The sequence below is a fragment of the Erythrolamprus reginae genome, chromosome 4, assembly GCF_031021105.1.
Source record: "Erythrolamprus reginae isolate rEryReg1 chromosome 4, rEryReg1.hap1, whole genome shotgun sequence".
Classification (NCBI taxonomy): Eukaryota; Metazoa; Chordata; class Lepidosauria; order Squamata; family Dipsadidae; genus Erythrolamprus; species Erythrolamprus reginae.
This window is the reverse complement of record NC_091953.1, coordinates 84,170,202-84,194,521: the sequence shown is the minus strand read 5'-3', so window position 1 is coordinate 84,194,521 and position 24,320 is coordinate 84,170,202. Positions and strand designations below refer to the sequence as shown.

General features: G+C 43.5%; 1 protein-coding gene across 1 annotated transcript; it reads right to left on the bottom strand.

Annotated features, from left to right (window-relative positions):
- Positions 1-301: 301 nt before the first annotated feature.
- TMSB4X (thymosin beta 4 X-linked) lies at positions 302-3,051 on the bottom strand. The gene is made up of 4 exons (XM_070750671.1): positions 2,955-3,051; positions 2,476-2,655; positions 1,070-1,183; positions 302-769 (listed from the first exon to the last, which is right to left on the bottom strand). Exons 3-4 carry the CDS (start codon positions 1,167-1,169, stop codon positions 735-737), a joined length of 135 nt encoding a protein of 44 aa, XP_070606772.1. The 5' UTR covers positions 1,170-1,183; positions 2,476-2,655; positions 2,955-3,051; the 3' UTR covers positions 302-734.
- Positions 3,052-24,320: the final 21,269 nt, after the last annotated feature.

The following is a 24,320-nucleotide window of genomic DNA, read 5'->3' as shown; positions in this document are numbered from 1 at the left end:
AACTTGGGTGGTTCCTTCCAGTGCTCAAATATATTTTTACCTATGCTAAATTCCTAATAAATGCAGCATACAAATGCGCTGTGCTAATAAAACAGTGGACTTTGGAACTCCAAATCCATTCGCACTAAGATTTTTTTCCCCTAGAGAATATAGCGTTTAAAAAAAACCTTGGTCCTAGTCTCAAACTGATGTTAGAATGCCAGGATTCCTCCATGACAGCATTTAATTCCACGTCAGCACAGCACTTATGCTTCTTCGTTGGGCAATATTGTCCAAAAGAACAGATAGCATAGCAAAGTAATCCAGGTTTTAAAACATTTTATTTGCATATTAAAAAAATTGTGCATTCCAATAATTAAAATTATTTGAACAAAAAAAATGGCACTCGATTAAAATGCATTTTACAGCTCGCAGGACCCTGGTACAGCTTTGCGTATATTCATGTGTTATTAAATTACTGTAGTCCCTCTTGGAATCTTCTTTCAAGAAACATGCAAGCCTTTGTGCCACCGGACCAGAAGCTGGACAGGCAGATGGAAAGGAAGGTGCCTTCGTTCAGCGTCAGTAGTTCATTCTGTTCTTTTTTGGGGGGAGGGGATGTGAAAGGGGCAGTACAGTCATTTTAAATTTATCCAACTCTTTGCATCTTACAAAGTTAAAACAGCTAAAAGAAGTAAAATAAGAAGGCAATGCTTGTGGAATGTACAGTGCATAATTTGGAAGGGCCCATTTCATTACGATTCACCCGCTTGCTTCTCCTGTTCAATTGCTACAAAAGGAAAAGAGAGGATGGGTGGGGAAGAAAAATAAAATAAATAAATAAATGGAAATTGCATAATTAGCATTCAAAGTGCAAATTTTAAAATGCCAAATGTATTAAAAATAGTAATTTACTGCACATGTTGTATTTAACTTCATATATATTTATGTACAGAAATACACACTACTTTGTTAATGAAATCCCTAGTCTAGTAACATTAAGAAGTTGGTAAGAAAAAGCATGTGTGTAAAGCTGGTCTGACTTCTTTGTCTCGGTGGTACACGCCCTCTTTTCTAAGATTTCACCTACTTTCTTTTGAAGGCAGTGGGTTTTTCTCTTGGGTTTCTGTCTTCTTCAACTTAGACTTGTCAAATTTCTCAATTTCAGCCATATCTGGTTTGTCAGACATTGTTATTGGTTGATCTATGAACAAAAGGACAAAAAAATATGTTATATTACACCCTTCCTTCCCTCATTCAGTTCCTTTATTTCCTACTAGCTCTTTTGATTTCAGCATGTTGTTTTAATAGTGCATAATAGCCTTTTTAAAAAAAATATTCTACTTCATACTCTTAATCTTGTATTCAGAATGTCATATTCATCTATCTGATATTGGGGGGGGGACACCGCTGCATACCCACATGGCAAGACTTCCGACGAAGCAGTTGGGGGAGAGGGAAGTGATGCATTAGATTTAATAATAATAATAATAATAATAATAATAATAATAATAATAATAATAATAATAATAATAATAATAATAATAATAATAATAATAGTGTTAGAAATAAAAATCAATCTTCTTTTCCCCCTTAAATAACTGAACTTCATCGCTGAGGGAGGGCGTGGCCGGATAGCAATCTCTTTCTTATTCAGTCCGGACATGTGTAGCCTTTAGAGGGGGGGATCGAAGAAAGACGAATATCCTGTGAGGAAAGCCCAAGCGGGGTCGATGCGAGTAAAAAAAAGTCCAGACGGAGCTCCCGGGCGGTGCTAAAGGCACATCCTCCATCTTGGGCGTCTGGCTCCCTAGTTCAGTCGGCGGGCGCCTTGCCTTCTTTGACAAAGAGAAGTCCCAACCACCGCCCTTTTTCTCGCTTGCCGCACTTCCTCCAGCTCGGCGCCCTCGGCTCCTCCAGAACTGCCTTGTAGGAGTTAAGACAAAGACTAGCCCTTCCCACCAAACGGGCGCCCGGCCGGCTGACGAGGCGATAAAGGCGCATCTACTGCCACCGTCCCAATTAACCGAGCCCGCCCAAAACCCGGGCATTCTGCCTTTCCTTCCCGGAGGCTCCCCACGCCCGCCATCGCCCACAGGGCATAGCACGGCGAGCACGCGAGGCAGGCGGGTGCGTATCTTCCCCCCCAACCCCATATTCCCCTTCCCGAGCAAAATCCCGGAGCAACAGCAACGAGGGCTCGTTCGGTTATGGAATGTCATTCCGAGCGGAAACCTCTTCCCGCCATTGTACTGCGTCGCGCCACACGGTCACCCCCAATTTTAAGCCCCGGGCTGTTCCACGACGGAGGTGTCATGCAAAAAGTGCTCCACGCACCCGTTCGACAAAAACAGCGACCTCCCCTCCCCCGAAATCAAAGCTAGCCCGGGGCCCCACCCCGATCATTTTGACCCCGGGCAGAAAGGAAAACTTGCAAAACGGAATCATGCAAAAAGAAGCGCCCGCGAGGCAACCGAAGCTTGCAACCCTCCTCACCAGTGATACTGTCCCCGACAGATGCAGCGCCCGAATCCTTCCCGCAGCCGCTCCGAACTGCAATATAAAAGAGCGTCTCGCTGCGTGCCCAGTTATAGCCCCGCTTTTATGCAAATTGCCAGTGATGTCACCCCGAATCTGCTTTAACTCTTTCGCTGCCGCTGCAAAGCTCGACTTCCCCTTAAAAAAAGAAATAATCATTAAGACAATGTTCAAGCATGAAACGGAAAAGCTCCTCCCTCCAATAAACCCGGTCTCGGCCTCGCATTTTAAATGAGCCATTTGCCCAGGGTTCGGGTTCTGCCGAAGAGAGAAATGTTACCGCGGGGCTCAGTTCTCCCCCCCAAAAAAAGAAAAAAAAAACCCGCTATTTCTAGCTAAAGAGTGAAGGGCGAACTTTCCTTGACACGCGGCTTTTATCCCCGGGCTGAAAAATGAATTGTCCTAAATCAATACCGTAAGGCGTGTAGGAGGCCTACCTTGGTGCCACAGCCTGAAATTTGCCACGCCGTTTTTATTCCCTCACATTATCCTCTATCCCTTCAGCCAGAAAATGCTCGGTGTGGCAGGAGAGTTGTTCCCCGTGCAGTTTTGGAATTTAGTCGGATTGCTGGGGAATTCCGAAAGCGCCAACAATGGCTGCTGACGGAGAAGCGCGTAGTAGACAACGCCTAAATTCAGTCCTGCATACAACAACCGTTGGCTATTTCATAAACTAAAAACCAGGGAGTGGATTTTTTTTTTTAAAAAAAAATTATGTACACCAAATACGAGTGAAGAAGCAAACGTGCCCTGTATCCTTCCTCCGGTTACTTTTACTATAAGCTTAATTCAGATCTTCCATGAGGACAAAGAATTCAGGATTATGAGCCGATTGGGAGACCAGACGAAAGGATTATTAATTCTCAACAAATGTTTTAACATTTGCAGGAAGTTGTGCGTCAGAATTGTGATAGAATGCAACTCTTACGAGAAACAGCTTATATCATAAATGGGCATAATCGTGATTTCCCTGTGGTTGTTTCCACGAGGGATTCCGTTGCTCAAATTAGTGCCTATCTGAATATTTGGGGGGGGGGGGTCCATTTCTTCTTAATAGCGTCCCCCCGTCCCCGTTTCATTCAGAGCAAGGGGGATTCTGGCTGGACTCCCGCCTTTGCAATTTCTTCTGCAGCCCCCGGAAATCTCCCGCGCCCTGCTTTCTTCGAGGTTCAGCAGACAATGGCTCTAGTGTTAGGAGTGTCTCATTCCCCTCAGCGACCCTCCCTCTTTGTTATAAACCTTGCATTCTTTCATGCTGTCTGAAGGAGCTCGCTTCAAGAGTTTGAGGAAGAATTTTGAAAGAGGCATTGCTTAGGTGAGCGAGGGCTAGAAATATTTGAGGTTTACTCAAGAATTCCAAGGTGACACATCTGAGAGATTAAATGTTTGTTATGAGAGTCATAAAGTCTGGAGAACATTGAGACAGACTTTAGAAAAATATGGAGGGAAAAGATAGGAAGAAAATGCATTAAAAACATGCTTACATTGGCTGGATTGTTAATCAGAAACAAAAAGAACACATCTACAAAAATATAAAAATACATTTTATATGGATTTTCTTTGAGCATCTTTCATGGCTTCCAAAGTATTTGTTTTGATTTATTAGCTTATGCATTCATGAAAACTTATTTGCTGGCTGATTATCAATGCACTTTTTCTTAGCTTGGCAGGGATTTTTTAAAAACTCAATTTTATTTATTTTTTATTTTACTTTATTTATTTTTTAATTTTGTCCAATACACAATACATATTGAAGAGAATGGACATGTAGTATTATATATAAAGAAAAGGATAGAAGAAAAGATATAAAAATAGAGGAGAAGATATATGTAAGGAAGAAAAGATATATGATATATGAGATAAGGAGAGACAATTGGACAGGGGACGAAAGGCACACTAGTGCACTTATGTACGCCCCTTGTACCAAATTGTACCAAATCCTAATTTATGGCAACAAAAACAGACTAACCATATATAGAAGTACTTTCTGCAGATTTTTGGTATGTCAATAGGGAACTCAAACCTGTTCCTCTCTTAAACCACAGCATTTCCTGTTCTGCTGATACACAAGTGAAGTGTGGGTATATGAGCTCATTCATTGTAATTATGTGAATCAGTGGGGATGGGGGGCATCATTTACAAGATACCTGTAGGTAAATACCGTAGGAACATACATATGTGGAACTGCTAACTGGGAGAACATAACATGGTCAGTTGTAACATATAGGCATGCAGAGACATCTGGATTCACTTCCTCATGTGATCATGTAGGCCTAGAAAAGATTTCTACTTGAAATCCAGAAGAAATGCAGCCAAATAGTACTAGGATGGATCTAGTTGGTCTAAGGCAGTTTTTTACGCTATTCAGAATGGAAATAACTTGCAAGAACCTGAATGATTGCCATTTTCTATTAATCTTCAAGAATTAATAAATTTTTAATTCTTCAAAGACATTGACAGAACTTATGGCTATCTGCATATGGAGCCATATGTATACTGTTGTGTTGAGATGACTTATCCAGACTTCATTTGACAAGTTTGTACAATACACAGCCAACTTCATATGAATGTTTGATGTGGATCTTATCAGTTCATCTGTCACACAGCTTTTGTCCCATCTCTAGTTGGTGAGCTTTGAAATAATACCAATAGCACTTTACAGCGCTTTTGCAGCCCTCTCTAACTGGTTTACAGATTCAGCATATTGCCCCCAACAGAAGGATGGAAGGCTGAGTCAACCTTGAGCCTGGTGAGATTTGAACTGCAAATTGCAGTCAGCAGACAGTCAACCGGCAGTCAGCAGAAGTAGCTTCCAGTACTGCACTCTAACCACTGTGCTACCATGCTTGAATTTGCAGGAGATGAAGAGTCTGAATACTGTATTGTCAGGGGACAATATATCTCTTTGGATATATTGCAGAAGAAATGGTCAATTCACCCTTTTAGCTTGAAGTGGTTTAGCTTACAAAAAATTTACAACATGATCTGTGGTTATGAATTTAGTTGTAAATATCTCTAGTTTGGCTGTAGGATGAGAGTGAAGGTTCATTCTCTGAGCTTAAGAGTTGGTTTCTGAATGTTACCAGGCGAGGTAACATTTTCAGCTGAGTTTAGGTGATGTCACTGTCAGTGTTCTTCTGTTTATAAGAGCTTAACATGGTCAGCACTTAAGATGGTGAGGCCCCATCAGGTGAGGGTCTTGTGATAGGTCTTATGATAAGAGAGATTACATCAGGTGAGAGTCATTTGGAAGTGAAATGCTGGTTGGGGGATGGGTATCTTACATGGGTAGTTTGAAGGTTAGTGCTGTCTCTGGTTGGCTGTGTGGTTGACCTGGATTCTGATGGGATCGTAGACTGGTTGTAGGTCAATGTGTGTATTGAGGGCAAGACTTCACAAGCAGCTCACAAGAACTCACAAGCATGGGGGATGGTAGCGTGGCCTATGATTCTTGTGTTGCTCCAATTGGTCTGGTGCTGTTTGATGCCAGAATGGATAGAGATTAAGGATTTGGAATTGTTGTGTTTGACTGCCAGCCAATGTTTGTGGATCTTAGTTTTTAATTGATGTGATATTTCTACCATGTAGAATTGGTTGCAAATGTTACAATTCTTCGGAGAGGGGTGGCATACAAATCTAATAAATTATTATTAAATTATTATTATTACAATTAACTTTGTAAATAACATTGTTTATTTCATTCTTCTGTATCTTATTGTTGTACATGATCCGTTTACTGTATATGAGGATAATTAATCAGCAATTAGTATGGTTGCTAATTTGGGTGTTAAAACAAGATTGAAACATACTGACTTTAAGTATTTCAATGTTAGACAGTGTGTGCAAAGAAATTGATTAAGTTGGAATAGTGTATGACCAAAAACAATATTGTAGATCAGTTTACAAAAGCTCAAGGTGCTATCAAGCATAAAGAATGCTGCGAAAGCTATAATTTGAGAATGTAAAGTGCTGTATGTTAGCCTACCCAAAGGGGAGAATGTTAGTACTCTGTTCAAACGGTTGGGTTGGTAATATATAAACAAGCCAACAATGTATGGTTGTATGGATTGATAATAATAATTATTAATAATAATTTATTAGATTTGTATCCCGCCCCTCTCCAAGGACTCGGAGCGGCTCATAACAAGTAAAAACATCGTATATACTGTAAATCCAATATTAAAACAGTTTTAAAAACCCTTATTAAAAAACAATCATACAACCCAAACAAAACATACATAAACCAAGACAGCTAAGGATATATCAATTCTTCCATGCCTGGCAACATAGGTGGGTTTTCAAGAGTTTACGAAAGGCAAGGAGAGTGGGGGCAGTCCTAATCTCCGGGGGGAGTTGATTCCAGAGGGCCGGGGCCGCCACAGAGAAAGCCAACTGTGTGGGACCTAATCGGTAGCTGGGATTCATGCAGCAGAAGGCGGTCCTGGAGGTATTCTGGTCCGATGCCATGTAGAGCTTTATAGGTCATAACCAACACTTTGAATTGTGACCGGAAACTGATCGGCAACCAGTGCAGGCTGCGGAGTGTTGACAAAACCTGGGCATATCTGGGAAAGCCCATGATTGCTCTCGCAGCCACATTCTGCACGAAGTTTCCGAACACTTTTCAAAGGTAGCCCCATGTAGAGAGCGTTTCAGTAGTCGAACCTCGAGGTGATGAGGTGATGAGTGACTGTGAGCAATGACTCCTTGTCCAAATAGGGTCGCAACTGGTGCACCAGGCAAACCTGGGCAAACGCGCTCCTGGCCACAGCTGAAAGATGGTGCTCTAATGTAAGCTGTGGATTGAGGAGGATGCCCAAGTTGCGGACCCTCTCCGAGGGGGTCAGTAATTCCACCCCCCAGGGTGATGGACAGATGGAATTGTCCTTGGGAGGCAGAGCCCACAGCCACTCCGTCTTGTCAGGGTTGAGTTTGAGCCTGTTGACACCCATCCAGACCCTAACAGCCTCCAGGCACCAGCACATCACTTCTACTGCTTCGCTGACCGGACATGGGGTGGAGATGTACAACTGGGTATCATCAGCGTACTGATGATACCTCACCACATGCCCTTGGATGATCTCACCCAGCAGTTTCATGTAGATATTAAATAGCAGGGGGGAGAGGACCGGCCCCTGAGGCACCCCGCAAGGGAGAGACCTAGAGATCGACCTCTGACCTCCCACTAACACCGACTGCGACCGACCAGAGAGGTAGGAGGAGAACCACTGGAGAACAGTTCCTACGACTCCCAACCCCTCCAGCCGGTGCAGAAGGATACCATGGTCGATGGTATCAAAAGCCGCTGAGAGGTCAAGAAGCACCAAGACAGAGGACAAGCCCCTGTCCCAGGCCCACCAGAGATCATCCATCAGTGCAACCAAAGCAGTTTCTGTGCTGTAGCCGGGCCTGAACCCTGACTGTTGAGGGCTTAGATAATTGGCTTCTTCCAAGGACCACTGGAGCTGGAGCATAGTATGATGCAATATAGCTTTAAAATGTATGCTATGTTCTGATTGGCTGTAATGATGCAAGCGGCCATAAGAGAGAGCTAGAGATCATAGCTTATTTATGTATTTATTTAATTAATTAATTAATTTAATTTATTTGTATTTCTATGCCGCCCTTCTCCGTAGACTCAGGGCAGCTTACAAAACAAGAATACAAAATACAACATGTGAAAAACCCAAACATAAAATCTAATTCTAAAACCCCAGGATTATTAAAAACAGACACCCACCTATAAAACTCATGCACTCGTATTGTTGGCCAGAGCAGAATAGCCAGGAGGTTGGGGGCAGTGCGAATCTCTGGAGGGAGTTGATTCCAAAGAGCCGGAGTTGCCACAGAGAAGGCTCTTCCCCTAAGTCCCGCCAGCTGGCATTGCTTAGCTAACGGGACCTGGAGGACCTAACTGGTTTCTGGGATACATGAGGCAACAGACAGTCCCGTAAGTAATCTGGTCCTAAGTGATGTAGGGCTTTATAGGTCAAGACCAGTAGTGGGCTGCTGCATGGATGTATGCAGTCCCAGTTGGAAAAATGGAGATGCGCATGCATCTCCGAGTCCCTGACGTGCACACGCGCACCGGTGTGAGATTCAGCTTCTGCACATGCCCAGGAATCAAAATCTTGCATTAGGATGCTCGTCAGTGAGAGATTTTGCCCATTTTCTGCTTTTTTTTGCTTCCACATATGTGCAGAAGAAAAGAGGTCACCGAAAATTGGTGAAGTCTTACATACGTGAGCATTTTCACATGAGACTTCACTTCCTGCGCATGCACAGAAGCCAAATCTTGTGCTGAGTTGCCCGTGTGTGCACACCTGACGCACCCGTGCTGGTCACCAGGAGTGTAGCGGTAGTGCTGGCAATGGCCAGCCCTTCACTGGTCATGACCAACATTTTAAATTGCGTTTGGAGACCAATCGGTAATCAATGCAGCTCAGGTAGTGATGGTGAGATATGCGAATACCTTGGAAGGCCCATAATGGCTCGTGCGGCTGCATTTTGGACCCTCACAGCCTCCACACACCAGTGTATCATCTCCACTGCTTCACTGAATTGACACAGATTGATGTGCAGCTTAGGGAGAGAACCAACCCTGAGGCAGCCCACAAAGTAGGGGTCTAGGAGTCGACCTCTGACCCCCTGCCAACACCAACCGTTACTGACCAGAGAAATAGGAGAACCACCATAGAATGGTGCCTTCCACTCCCAACCCCTCCAATTGGCGCAGAAGTATAGCATGGTTGATTATATCAAAAACCGCTGAGAGGTCAAGAAGCACCAGGATAAAGGAGTGACCCGTATCCTGGCCCCCTCAGAGATCCAGCCTTGTGTCACCTCCCTGCTGGTAGAAGCCAGTCAGGAGAGACACAGGTCCAATAAGCAGGTGGAGGAGCTTACAGCTCCCATGACCTTGTCCACTTCATCAGGTGTCACCAGGTGAAACTCCTCCCACAAAACCGGACTAAGATGGGTCCCTGTCACTTTAACTGACTCGTTGACAGGAAATGGCATAAGGGCAGACTAGATGGACCATGAGGTCTTTTTCTACCGTCAATCTTCTATGTTTCTATGGCACGTTAAAGTCCCCCCAGATTATCAGTCTGGAGAATTGGATCACCAACCCGGCTATCTCCTCAAGTAGCACAGGCAGGGCCATTGACATACAGCTGGGAGGCAGGTATGTAGGCAACAAGTCCACTGAACCCCTAGGGCCAACTTCACAAGAAGGGATTCACAGCCAACTAAGTCAGGTGCAGAGAGGCTACGCAGACTGAAGATCTTCCGGGCTATAATAACCACTCCTCCACTTCTTCCCTGGGATCACAGCTGATGCTACACATGAAACCCATCTGGCCACATCTCTGAGAGGGGAACACCTCCCTTGGTGCCCAGCCAGGTCTCAGTCACTCTACGAAACCCTTATTAAACAGAAGAGCACTGACACTGACGTCCCCTAAATTCTGCTGTAGATGTTACCTAGCCTGGTAATGAAATGTTTGGAAATCATCCCACAAGCTTGGAGAATGAACCTTCACTCTCATGGTCTGAGGTTTCTGGAAAGCTATTGCTTGATTGCACTGCCCAAAATGCTCAGGTGGAAGAAGTTCAGGGAATAGTTCATTTTGAGTATGCTAGGCTCAGAGAAGATACTGTTGTACATATTTGTGTCACACCCAGAACAATATAGTGGTACCTCTACTTCAGATCGTGCAGAATGCAGCTGCGAGAGCAGTCATGGGCTTACCTAGGTATGCCCATGTTTCACCAACATTCCGCAGTCTGCATTGGTTGCCGATCAGTTTCCGGTCACAATTCAAAGTGTTGGTTATGACCTATAAAGCCCTTCATGGCATTGGATCAGAATATCTCCGAGACCGCCTTCTGCTGCACGAATCCCAGCGACCGATTAGGTCCCACAGAGTGGGCCTTCTCCGGGTCCCGTCAACTAAACAATGTCGGTTGGCGGACCCCAGGGGAAGAGCCTTCTCTGTGGCGGCCCCGATTCTCTGGAACCAGCTCCCCCCAGAGGTTAGAACTGCCCCTACTCTCCTTTGTTGTCGGGCATGGGGGAACTGAGACATCTCCCCCGGGCATATACAATTTATGCATGGTATGTTTGTAGGTATGTTTGTTTAGTAAATGGGGTTTTTTAAATATTTTAAATTATAATTTAGATTTGTCATGAATTGTTTTGTTTTGCTGTGAGCCGCCCCGAGTCTGCGGAGAGGGGTGGCATACAAATCTAAATAATAAATAAATAAATAAATAAATAAGAACTTAATTCGTTCCGTGACCAGGTTCTTAAGTAGAAACGTTCTTAAGAAGAAACAATTTTTCCCATAGGAATCAATGTAAAAGCAGATAATGCATGCAAACCCATTAGGAAAGAAATAAAAGCTCGGAATTTGGGTGGGAGGAGGAGAAGGAAGAAGAGGAGGAGGAGAGTTGCTGCTGAAGGAATAAGGTAAGGTGAGGGGAATAAAAAAAATCCAAAATTTTAAGGCTTAAAAAAAAGAGGGACTCTTAGGCGGTGAGGGGGAGCACGCGCCTCCAATACACCTGGCACAAGGCTCTGCTTCTCATACACTACTTCCCATACACTGGCTGCTGCTGCTGCTACGTGCTGCCTCTTCCTTCCCATGCTGAAGGGCTCACCTCTCCTCTTGCTCATTCACTTTGTAGCCGGCGCCTTTCCTTCACTGTGGTGACTCCTCAGCTGCCCAGAGCGAAGGGAGTGTTTCTTTTCTCTGGACACTGGCAGAGGTTTATTCCCTTTCCAAGCGCCAAGCGAAAGGAAAATGCTTCATTCGCTCTGGACTACCGAAGCCTCCTTAAGCGCTACTGAAAGGCTCCTCTGGCAGCCCAGAAAGCCCGAGATGGCCGGGATTAAAGGGGGAATGGCAGGAAACTGGCCGGGCCTTTGTGCTACTCTCAAATTTCCTGTGAAATTTTTCTGGGCTCGGGTTCTTAAGTAAAAAAAGGTTCTTAAGAAGAGGCAAAAAATCTGGAACGCCTGGTTCTTATCTAGAAAAGTTCTTAAGTAGAGGCATTCTTAAGTAGAGGTACCACTGTATCTGAAAGTAGCTAATCTATAGAGACAGAATAGATACAAAAGCTGAATCTGCACCAGTCTCCACTCTATTTTTAAAATACTCTCATGATCGAAAATACATTTCTACTGAACCAGGAATGTCCATTCCTATTGGATGATATCAATAAGAAGTTATAGTACATATAGACCACTGTAAAACTTCATGATTGAATTCAATTACTTAAGTTCAGGATAGAAATATTCTGACCCAATTAAGGACAGATTTTGTAGAATATCAATACCCAGAGTTTCTTAATCCAAAATTCAGCTTGCAGAGTTTATTAAGTGCCACAATGATTGAAGTTCAGACTGAACATGCACTATTGGCCCTTTCATTTTCAAGTTTGTTATGCAATCCAACATTGCTCAAGGGGCAACTTCCTAACTGTCAAGAAAGCTGATCATTTCATCATTGTCTTCCTTGACTTAATGCCAAGAGTACAGAGTGTTGTATTTCAACTACAAAAGTGCCAACTAGCTAGAGTCAAAGATTTCTTCATTTTTGAAATTAACAACTGAAAAATATTAACACATGCATTAGTATTGGTTATTTGCATTTGCTTTCTTCTAAGATGATGTTTATGAGAATGAAGGGAGAAATTATTAAATAACATGTGGAGTAACTATAGTCAACATGTTTAAATCAATTAATTTAATATAGTTTGTCCTAATCCTATCACTTTATGTTCATCTATTAGTCGGATAAAGGCCAAGTGCCCTCTGCCTGGAAAAACATGTGCAGACTTGCTCTAAATAGTTCTTGGAGTCAAGAGTTATTCTTTCAGTAGAATGGAACACTCTATATAAAGTTTATAATCCTTTTTGTACTTATATGAGCTCTTGATGGTGTTTTAGAATTTGTTATATTATTTTGATTTGATTTATTAGGATTTTAAGTTTCTTTATAATCTAGCTTGGGAATCAGTTTTCAAAATCAGTATTTTAAAAATAATATTATATATACACTGGTACCTCTACCTAAGAACGCCTCTACTTACAAACTTTTCTAGATAAGAACCAGGTGTTCAAGATTTTTTTGCCTCTTCTCAAGGACCATTTTCCACTTATAAACCTGAGCTTCCAAAACTAACCGGAAAAGGCAGGGAGAAGCCTCCATGGGGCCTCTCTAGGAATCTCCCGGGAGGAAACAGGGCCTCCATCCTCCCTGTGGTTTCCCCAATCGCACACATTATTTGCTTTTACATTGATTCCTATGGGGAAAATTGCTTCGTCTTACAAACTTTTCTACTTAAGAACCTGGTCATGGAACAAATTAAGTTCGTAAGTAGAGGTACCACTGTATTGCTCATATAGCAACATCTGTCTTCCCATTTCATTAGAATTGCCTATCTGTGAATAGGACCAGCAGATTTTCTGATTAGCCACTTTATATACTGTATTTTGACATAAATTTATTCAGGGAAGTACCTTATGGCTTTGCAATCGCTTCTTAAAATACATTCATGCCTGACCTATTTTTCTTTCCAGGCATTATAATAACTGTTAAACACACTGGGTTTTCATAGTTTAATGGAGAGCCCTATGATTTATTGTCTGGAGGGGGGGGGGGTTGTCTTTTGCTGTGAATTGCAGCAATCCTCTTTTATTTATGGAATGTGAGGGTGATCCTTCCAAAACCTCAATGACAAACCTCGTGCTGGAACTTCCAATTGATGTCACGACAGGAATGGCTGAAAAATAGTGGGCTCCACTGAGCCTTGAGAAATCCAGCCAATAACCACTCTAGGGAGATCCTGCGGGGTCATAACCGCCTTATAGGAATGGTGAAGGAAGGACAGGAGCGTCGCTGACCACAAGGAACTCACAATTTTCTCATTAGGTCCGAAGCAAACTCTCCAGAATGGATGACAGCCATTTTTGGCAGTCACAAAACTGGGACAACTGGGACTATAAGATTTGTGCTGGAGTGGTTCATGGACAGATCATTGAAACTGAGTGAGATAATTCCAACTTTTAATCTAAAGACCTGATTTAAGTTTAAAAGAATGTTAAAAGATAACTTCCAAGACTAAGAAAGTGGCAATTAAATACATGGAGGGGGAAGGAGGAACCCTGAAAATCAAGAGGCGAAAAAAGCCCAAGGGAAGCTTTAAAACACAGAAAGCCTGAAAAAAGCTTAAACAATTTGAAAGGAGATTTTCAGGAAAAACTGTTTTGTTTATTTGTATTTCTAAATCCACTGGATTTATCCAATAATACAGCTATTTTTGACATATTGTTTAACATTGGATTTGGAAATAAGATCTACTGAAAGAAAATAAGTACAACAGAACCATAGCTGCAGTATAACCAGAGAAAGTGAATTCAATACACATAGAGTAATACACAGAATAAAATTAACAACATCTGGGAAGTCTTTGGAGCCTGGGGAGGGTGAAACATGAGCCTACTGTGCCCACCAGATGTTGGGAAATAGGCCAATTCCAACCTCCAGAGGGCCTCCGGGGAGTGAGGGAAGGTGTTTTTGTCCTCCCCAGGTATTGAATTATGGGTGTGGGCACTCGTGCATGCACAATAGCATGCACGCACGCTCTTTTGGCACCCAAGGGAAAAAAGGTTCACCATCACTGCCATATGCTATATAAATAAATAAAGTACCTTAGCAATAGGTGTGCAAATTACCAGCTTTCACTGAAGTTCTGGAACTATCCTTTACAACATAATAACTCCAAAATACCTGAGGGATAATGCTGTACAGATCACTAAACTTCCAGTAAAATCTTTATTTATTTGATTTTTATGCCGCCCTTCTCCTTAGACTCAGGGCAGCTTACAACATGTTAGCAATAGCACTTCTTAACAGAGCCAGCATATTGCCCCCACAATCTGGGTCCTCATTTTACCCACCTTGGAAGGATGAAAGGCTGAGTCAGCCTTGAGCCGGTGATGAGATTTGAACCGCTGACCTACAGATCTACAGTCAGCTTCAGTGGCCTGCAGTATAGCACTCTACCTGCTGCACCACCCCGGCTCAATTTATTGAACAACTGGCTGGAACACCCTGTAATGCTGATGCTAATAGCCTACATACAACAGGCTTGACTTTGGTTTATTCTACAGTTGAATATTGTGCCGGCATGTGGCTTAACAGTGCCCACACCGAAATGGTTGATGTCCAACTCCACAGTCAATGTGTGTCATCTCATTCTCAATCCTGTGCATCAATTACCAGTATTTAGCAACATCATAGAAAATAATCTCTCAATTCGCTATGGCAAAGGATACTGAACAACATGGCCCTCCCTATTGACCAGGACAGTGCACAGCCTGTCACAAGATTGAAATCACATTGGCAGCATGGAATACGGCTATTTACTAAACTACCCAGTTTAACCTTGAGAATGCTTGGAGAAGGGAATTATCTCAGATACCTTCTTTTGGCCTGATCATTAGTGATCTCTCTATCAAACTAACTTGTTTTGACCTGCCTTGTTTTATCTCGTCAAAATTGAACAATTAAGTGTGATACCAGAAGAAGCGCCTCTGTCTTATGATGCCCAAATCTGGGGCTAGGTTCTCCCTCAGTTTATCTTTTCCAACAAGCAACCCAAAATTGGAAAATTCATTTAAAAGCAATTTATTAGCAATTTGATAATATATGGCTTATGAAAAGGGAGAACCTCGAGAAATGGATTATATTTCTTTTTATGGTTAGCACAACAAAGAACGTCAAAGCAAAAATTGATTAGTTTAGAAATATTCATCTGTAATATGAAATTTGGGATGTAGATCTGTTAAAATGATATGATGTTTAAAGGTAAAAAACAATAAGTAATAATAAATAATTAAAAAAGAAATATTCATCTGTTTAGTTACATCCCAAGAATTACAGCATAGCCACAGAGAAGAGTACAGTGGAACCCCGACATAAGAGCTGCTCTACTTAAGAGCAACTCGAGATAAGAGCTGGGAGGGGAGAGATATTTTTGTTCTACTTACAAGCCCAAATTCGAGATACAAGCGCCAAGGAGCTGTCTCCTGAATCCAAACGCTAACTTCCGCGTTCGGCTTCAGGAGACAGCTGCGAAGCGGCGCGCGTGTTTTAAAAGGTTGCAGCCGGCCTGGAGGGCTCGGGGGGGTGCTTGCAGCTTTCTTTCTTGCTCTTTTTCTTTCTCTCTTTTACCTTCCCTTCCTCTATTTCTTCTTTTCTTTCTCCTTCCCACCTTCTTCCCTCCCTCCCTCCTTTCACTCATTCCTCTCTTACTCTCCCCTTTCATAAGTTTCCTTGCTTCCTTCCTCTGTTCCTGTCCCTTCCCCCTTTCTTTCTTTCTTTCTTTCTTTCTTTCTTTCTTTCTTGCTCTTTTTCTTTCTCTCTTTTACCTTCCCTTCCTCTATTTCTTCTTTTCTTTCTCCTTCCCACCTTCTTCCCTCCCTCCCTCCCTTCACTCATTCCTCTCTTACTCTCCCCTTTCATAAGTTTCCTTGCTTCCTTCCTCTGTTCCTGTCCCTTCCCTCTTTCCTTCCTTCCTTCCCACCCTCCGTCCATTCATTCACCCATTCCTCTCTTGATCGCTTAAAGCCGGTCCCTGGTGCAAAAAGGGTTGGGGACCTCTGTCCTACAGGATTGGTTGGCAGAGAAGTTGAACATATGTAAATTTAAAAGTTTAAGAAAGTTTACAAGTTAAGTGAAAGAAACTTCATTATTCATTTATATGTACATGTACATTTCTTCATTAAAAACATGTCTTTCTGCATAATTTAGACTAACTTTGTGAGTTTTTTGAGGGCTGGAACCAATTAAAATTATTTACATTAATTCCTATGGGGAAAAGTCGTTCGAGATAAGAGCTGCTCGACTTAAGAGCCCAGGTCCGGAACGAATTAAACTCGTATCTCGAGGTACCACTGTATTGTATTCTGAATAAAAGTAAAAGAAACATTTGCAAATGAAAAACATCCAAATGTGCTTGGGTAAGATACTTCTCAGTGCTTGTCAAGGTTGGCTTGATTATTTGGAGGCTTGAGAACAGCTAAAAATGAAGCTGTTGTCTACAATGTATCAGATGCTCTCCTGCCAGTCCTGGTTTCTGGAAGAGAGACTTTTTCTTGAAGGTTATTGTTTATGAGAAATTATTAGCAATACAATTGGAAAAGCAATTCTAAAGTACAAAACCCCCCTAGTACAACAGTATTATCAAAATCATGTTTCAAGTATTACAAAGTCCATCCTCTATGGCCCTCACCTGTATCAGTAGGGATGAAAAACCCCTTGTTTGGTTATGATTCTGATATTCTTTTGGAAATTCTGTTTTGTTATATAGAAATGGTAGCAGAAGATAAACATAAAGGAACCATAGATGCAAACTGTTTTATCTCAAAATAATGGAGGCCCACATTGTAGCTTTAACTCTCTTTTATTGGGTTAAGCTGAAACCTCTTGTGGCCTGGAACGGACCTCAACCAAAAGATTAGGCAAATAGAATGGTACAGGTAGAAGAAGCAAAGCAAAGCAGCTTGCAGTCCCTTTTAAAACTTTTTTCATTTGGAGGCGTGGCTTGACAGCCACTTGAATTTTGCCGGCCGCATCTTAGCCAATCCATGGCCAGCATGCAAATGGGGTGTTTAGCATACACAATACAAACTAAGCACTGTTAGTGTCTGAATAATTTTGTAGTTGCAATACAAAATACTGTATATTCTAACATGTATTCTAACACCCCCATTCAACAAGTACTCCTTATAATAATCCCATTTCCGATCTTAGTTCTGTTTCCCATTTCTTATTATTCTTGTCCTTTTCCCAATCTTCTTGTTGCCTTGGCTGGCCATAGAGCTGCTCCTGCAGCAGCTTCGGACTTGGCTCTCCAAAGAGCTGGCACTGGAGCTACTGGGACTCTAACTCATACTGGGCCAGGAGACCAAGGTGGCTGCTGTAGTCTCTTTTGGATTCTCCTTCCTATCTCTGGGTTTTAATGCTTTGTGAGCAATATAGAACAGCAGTTGGCTGAGATGCCTTTATTGCTTCTCACATATTTCCTGATTGAAGCCTCGTAGTCATTCTCAATTAATTTCTTATGCCAGAATGCATGTATCCATGTCTATAACCTGTTAGAAATTCTGTTTTATTCTATAGTAATGGGAGCAGAGGATAATTACATAGCCATACAGATCAAATAAAGCATATAGTATACAGTCACAATGGGGTTTGCTGCTTAATGGTTTCAACTGTTGCAGGAAATTCTCCTCAGAACATAAAGGAACCATAGATTATAACCATAGATGCAAACTAAACACTGCCATCTACTGACTGAATAATTCTGTAGTTGTTGCAATACAAAATACCGTATTTTTCAGTGTATAAGATGCACACACCACCCCCAAAGTGGATGGAAATGTCTGTGCATCTTATACAACAAATGTTGATCAAACCACACCCACCCATCAGCTCCTTTGGCCTCTGCCTCCAAGCAATTTACCTCCTTACGGCAAACCGCAAACAGCCCAGTCAGCTTCAGCCCAGCCGGATTTAGCATGAGCAGCTGATTGGCAGTTGGATCTGCTTCTCGGAATACTGCCTATTAGTTGGGCACCCATTTTCAGCCCATTCTGGTCCGTAGGGATAGCTAGCGGCGGCGGCAATCCCTGATTCCTGGAAGGAGCTGAAAACAGGGCACACAGAGGTGGCGATAGGGGGGAGTGGCGATGGGTGGCAAAGGTGGCAATGGACAGTGCCAAACCCCATTGCCTGGAACAGCTGATAGGTGATATTCCAGGAGGCAGGGAGTGCCAACCATCAATCAGCTGCTCATGCTAAATCAGGCTGTGCTAAAGCTGACCAGGCTGTTTGCTGTACATTGCAAGGAGGCAAATGTCTGTGAGGCAAAGGAGAGACAGGTTTTTTTCCCTTGTTTTCCTCCCCAAAAGCTAGGTGTTATAGTCTGGAGCATCTTATAGTCCAAAAAACATGGTACATTTTAACATGTATTCCAACATATTCAAACTATTAAACATATTGTGCAAGATTGCTCATGATGTGCATTTTCTGGTTCCCTAGAAGAACTGCAAGAAGCAATGCCAGAGCAGCCAAATTGAACATCCAGTCGTAAGGTCACAGATTCTTATATATGTTTTATATACCGTATTTTTCAGCCGCCATCACTGCTGGACCTTGGGAGGAACGCCCGGAATGCCTGCCGCTGGGCAGTTGAGGCAGGGTGCATGGCAGCAGCTTCCGAGAAGTGGGCGGGCGTCCCCTCAGTGTATCCAGCCAGCGGAAGAGCCCACAGAGCAGCTTCGATCATCTGGCAGGACCAGGCTCGGCTCCATCAGCCCCCACCCTAATTTCCTGCCTTTGGGGGCGCCTTTGGGAGGGCGCAGCGGTCGGCGAAGGTGCTCCGAGCAGAGGGCGCCAGCTGCATAATTCCCAAGCTGAGGCAGCTTTGCTTGGAGCACCTTTGCCAACCGCTACACCATCCCAAAGGCGCCCCCGAAGGCAGGAGATTGGAGTGGGGGCTGATAGAGCCGAGCCCCATCCCGTCGGATGATCAAATCCGCCCCACGGGCTCCTCCGCTGGCTGGATGCATTGAGGTGATGGCCACCTGCTCCTCCAAAGCTGCTGCCACACGCCCCACTCATTCCCGGCGCCGAGCCACCGGCCCCCAGCCGACGACTGCCGGGAGGTCTTGGGGATAGCTGCCCTGGCTACTGACTCCCGCCCCACAACCGGTGTATAAGACGCACCCGGTTTTTGACACACCTTTTTGAGGTAAAACGGCACGTCTTGTGCACCGAAAAATACTGTATATAATAAGCACAAAATAATAAGCACAAAATAGGTTATGTGTACTAGCCTTCATGTCTATTCATGTTTTTAATACTGCAAAAGGGACATGTGAAAACTGCTTTTTCCCATAGGTTTGCCCTGCAAAGAAAACAGCATTTGCGAAGCTGAGTCCCCAGAAAATCTCCTTTTCTGTTTTTGCTGCAAATATAGAATCCACATGGTCCTGCATTTCTAGAGAGCACACATAAAACCCTGCATGTCCCAGGACCAAGTTACCTGTGTGATCATCTAAATCCAGAAATTTCTGTCTCTTCTGCTCTTATCCTGCTCTAAGCCCATTTGAAACAGCACCTTCTACTGCAGGGGTGTCAAACTCAAGGCCCATGATGTGCCTAGATCCAGCCTGCAGGGCTGCCCTTGAGACATGCAAAGGACCTGCCCCTGGTGCCTCAGTCCCAGCCCAGGTGCTAATCTATAACTTGATGGCAGCCATCCGACCTGGAACACAGTCAGCCTTAGATCTGCGGGGCAGCCCTGGAGATGGCAAGGAGCCACACTGCTGCCTTACCCCCACCCCCTGAGTGCTCACCACCTCCTGTGGGGGCAGGGCTGAGGTGGCAGGGGTGGCCCCTATCCGGCTCCAGGGCTGCCCCATGGATTTAAGTCTGACTGATGATTGCCATCTAGTTATAGATCGGTGCCACGACCACCATTGTGGCTTTCCTTTCATTGGGACCAGTCCAGCCACACCCCACGTAGGAAAGCCACAGCCACGGTAATCTCAGCCACCGGCAATGCTGCCAAGCTCTCCAGAACAAGATGGGAATGAGAAGGAGATAGGCAGGGAAGGAAGGAAGGAAGGAAGGAGAAAGAAAGCGAGGTTTATTGTGGAGAGGCAGCAAAAGAAGCAGCATTCCTTGGCTGGGAAGTGGGCAAAGGCAGAAAAGGGAAATAAATCTCAGATCCTGCAAACTAAGTACAGTTCCTTCAGCTTGAGAGAAAGAAGGAAGTAAATGGAGAGCTGAAAACTTAAATCTCCGAGGCTGACTTCGCTCCAGATGGCAGTTGATCTCTCCCACTCCGACTTCTCTGCTGGATTGCTAACCTCTTTTAGTTCCAAATTTCACCTCCTTTAGTTCACGTGGGCGGGGAGGAGGCTGGGGCGGGGAGCAGTGCATTCTCTCTGGGTTTTTAAAGTCGCAAGGTTTTTCTTCCTCTTTTTCCTTGTTTCAGTGCAACTCTCCAGATCTGGGAACATCATTTCTGGACTGGGGGCTTTTTGCTTCAGAAGAAAAGGTGGTGGGAGTGGAGGAGGCAGTGACTGGGACTTGTAAGGGCCCCTTCTCCAACTTTGGATCTGTCGTGTGTGTGTGTGTGTGTGTGTGTGTGTATGTGTGTGTGTGTGTGTTCTCCTGTTCTTCTCCTTCCGATTTCTTTTTTTCTTAGAAACAAAGGTGGTGTGTGGAGGAGGGGTGGGATTGTTCCAAAAAGTGAGGACCCAAAATTAAATCCTTAAAAAGTTATGAAGCTGACCCTGGGCCAGTCTTTTGGGAAAAATAAGCAGCAGGAATCTGAGCAGGCATCCCCTGCTCTTAATAAGGGCTACATTGAAAAGCTGGGGGTGGGAGGGGAAGTTGCCTTCTATTCCATAAAAGGGAAGGGAAGGGAAAGAAGGGAGGGAGGGAGGAAAGGAGATGGGAATGAGAAGAGGAGAAAGAAGGAGGGAGGGAGATGGGAATGAGAGGGAGGAGGGAGGTAAGCTGGCTACACCCACCCTGGCCACACCCACCTCCCCCCCCCAAGGTCAACTACCACCCTGAAGTGGCCCTGAATGAAATCTAGCTCTAAGGGGATCCAGGAATTAGATTAATTTTAATAAGGTAAAGGCAACTTCCAGTTTAAATGTCAATGTTTTTTTCCTTAAAAACAAAGTATCTTTCCAAAACTACATCTTTTTTTAAACTGCCAACAAAACTTTTTCTCTCTCCGAGTTCTCAAAACATTTTCTTCAAGATTTTAGTATGCTTGTCCCGCTACTAACATTTAACTTCCATATTTTCCCCCCTCATATTTTTGGGGTCACCTTATTTTTCTTTTTAAAGTCAAAAACTCCCCTCTTCTTCCCTGGCATCCCCCTTTGCTTTGCCCCCATGGACATGGGAGTCTTCAGAGCCATCTGGGGAGCTCGCGGTCCAGCTTTTGATTCTGCCGAAGGAGAAACTTCTCTTTTTTTGTCTTGTTCTTAACCTCTCAGAGTTAGTTACTTAAAGCAGGTGGTCATGTATTTTTCCTAAATAAATAACTGCATAACAAAAGCTATTAGCAATCTTTATCACCTCAGATTTTGGCATGCCAATTTCTTCTAATTTCCAAATAGTTTTGATATTCTGGCCTTGGTTAAAAGCACATAGACACTAAATTTAAAAAAGAAAAGACCAAATATGTCCCTAATGCTTTATTGTAATTTAAATGAGATCCAGTTTCAGGGACTATCATTTGCTGCCACCTATAGACTGGTATGTGAATGACCATTTCTTATTTTCAAATGTTATACCTGCACATTTAAAAATTTTAAGCGATAAACGTCAGCATTTAAAAATCCCTAATTAATCAATTTTCTTCTTCAAATTCTTATTTGTAAACTTGTAGCCATTAAACGGGTGTTACCCTTTATTTTGGAATAGTGAAGTTAGCTGCTTCAATTTTTAAATTATTCTTATTGATTTTAAAGTGCCATGTGGACACTGATGAGAAGTATGAATGAGAACGCTGATGGGTCAATCAAACCACACTGCTTTCTTTTGTATAAGCCAGTGTTTCCCAACCTTGGCAACTTGAAGAGATCAGGACTTCAACTCCCAGAATTCCCCAGCTAGCGTTCGCTGGCTGGGGAATTCTGGGAGTTGAAGTTCAGATCTCTTCAAGTTGTCAAGGTTGGGAAACACTGGTATAAGCAATAGTAAGTAAACATAGAAAACTATAATAGATGATAAACAAAATTAAGAGGTAAGTGAAAAGAAAAAGAAGTCTCACTAAATCTAGTCTACACTAACAGTGTTCACTAACTTTATAGTAATTTTTTATTCATTCAACCCCCCCATTGTTTCCACTTCAATCATATTACCTCATACATTGTTCTGTAAACTTGCAACTACAATTCTCCTTATACATACATTTATGCATAAATGTATGTGGTGTATGGGGTATTCAGGGAAGGGTAGCACTTTAGATATACAGCATGTCATATCCTTTTACGACAGCTCATTTTAGGGCAGCTTTTAGGGCAGCTCATTCACCTGGCACTCAGCTCTCACTTGTGGCTCCTAGTAGCTGTAGCATGCGCAGCAGCCACACCCTGGGCAACAGCTTTGACAGGCTGGCCAAACCAGGTTGAGAGTAGCCGTTGGGTCACTGCCCTTTGGTGAAATAGGGACTTGTCTATCCTGAGCATGTGAAGACAGATTCCAGCAGATTGAGTGGATGAAATTTACTAGAATAGGATAATGGTCATGAAGGCAGTCTCCGAAAGCGATGTGGTATGCTAAGAGCACGGCAAGACATGAAAGATACCCTGGTAAACCACTGTGCCCAACTCATTTCAACTATCTTGACTCTTGTCCTGCTATTGGAGCAAGATGGAATCTGGGAAGAGAGAGTGGGGCTGACTGTGCACACCTCTCCCTCACTTTAATCCACACGTCTTGACATCCCCCACCCCAATTCCTGTGAAAGATCCAGTGGTGATGGGTGAGTGACAAACAGTAGGTGTGGATACACTGGGAGCTGTAGCCGCAGACCAGCACACAGGTTACTCTGGTCTAATGGTCGTCTTCCTGCTGACAAGCAACAGCTGAATTTGGTGTCTACCTGAGTGACTGAGCAGCTCGCTCTAGGACCACACTCCTCACACCCTTTGTAAGAGGAAGAGACTAGAAAGGGTGCCTTAAACATGGTTGCTTTATAGCTTGCTGTGGTTGGAGGGGATCCCATTTCATGTGTCTGAGTAACAAAAACAAAAAGAAAATGTAAGGTGACACCACTCACCATTGGCACATGGAATGTATATACACTTCAAGGCCACCCCTTAGCAAATCGACCAGAAAGAAGAGCAGGCCTGGTCTCCAGAGAGCTCGCAAGATTTAACATCAATATTGTGGCCCTGTTTGAAACTCATCTAGCCAACAAAGGCCAGCTCACAGAAACAGGAGGTGGTTAGACATTCTTCCAGTATGGACGAAGAAATAATGAACACCATGAATCTGGAGTTAGCTTTGCATTTAAAAATAATCTTGTCTGCAAACTTGTCAGTCTTCCCTAAGGAGTGAATGACCGACTCATGACACTGCATCTCCCGCTGCTGAGAGTAAAGCAAGCCACACTGATCATTACCTACACACCCACAATGACGAAACTGGATGAAGTAGAGGACAAGTTTTATGAAGACCTCAATGCCCTACTTTCATATGTGAAGCACACCAACAAACTGATTCTACTCAGTAATTCTAACGCGAGAGTAGGATCCAATCACTGCCTGGGATGGCATCATTGGAAAAAATTGAATTGGCAAATGTAGCAGCAATAGCCTATTACCACTGAAGATATATGCAGCTCATGATCTGATCATCATCAATACCATCTTCCACCTGTCCACTCACAAAAAGACCTCCTGGATGTACCCATGCTCCAAGCACTGGCATCTCATTGATTACATCATTGTGAGGAGGAAAGACAGAGAGGATGTAAGAGTGACCAAGGCCATGCTGAGCACTGACTGCTGTTGGACTGACCATAGACTCATCATCTCCATATTAAGCTTTCACATCAAGCCAAAGAGACGTCCACAGAGAAACAAAGTTGCGATGAAAAGGATCAATGTCAGTAAACTAAGGAACCCCAACACAGCAGCTTCATTAGCAGAAGATCTTGACAACCAACTCTCAGAGCTGCTGAGAAGGACT

What these genes read in the sequence shown, in the direction of transcription:
- TMSB4X (XM_070750671.1), bottom strand. Translation starts at nt 1,169, where the DNA reads ATGTCTGACAAACCAGATATGGCTGAAATTGAGAAATTTGACAAGTCT. An exon ending in CCCACTGCCTTCAAAAGAAA is followed by an intron (nt 770 to 1,069) that starts GTAGGTGAAATC and finishes TTCCTTTTGTAG; the next exon opens with CAATTGAACAGGAGAAGCAA.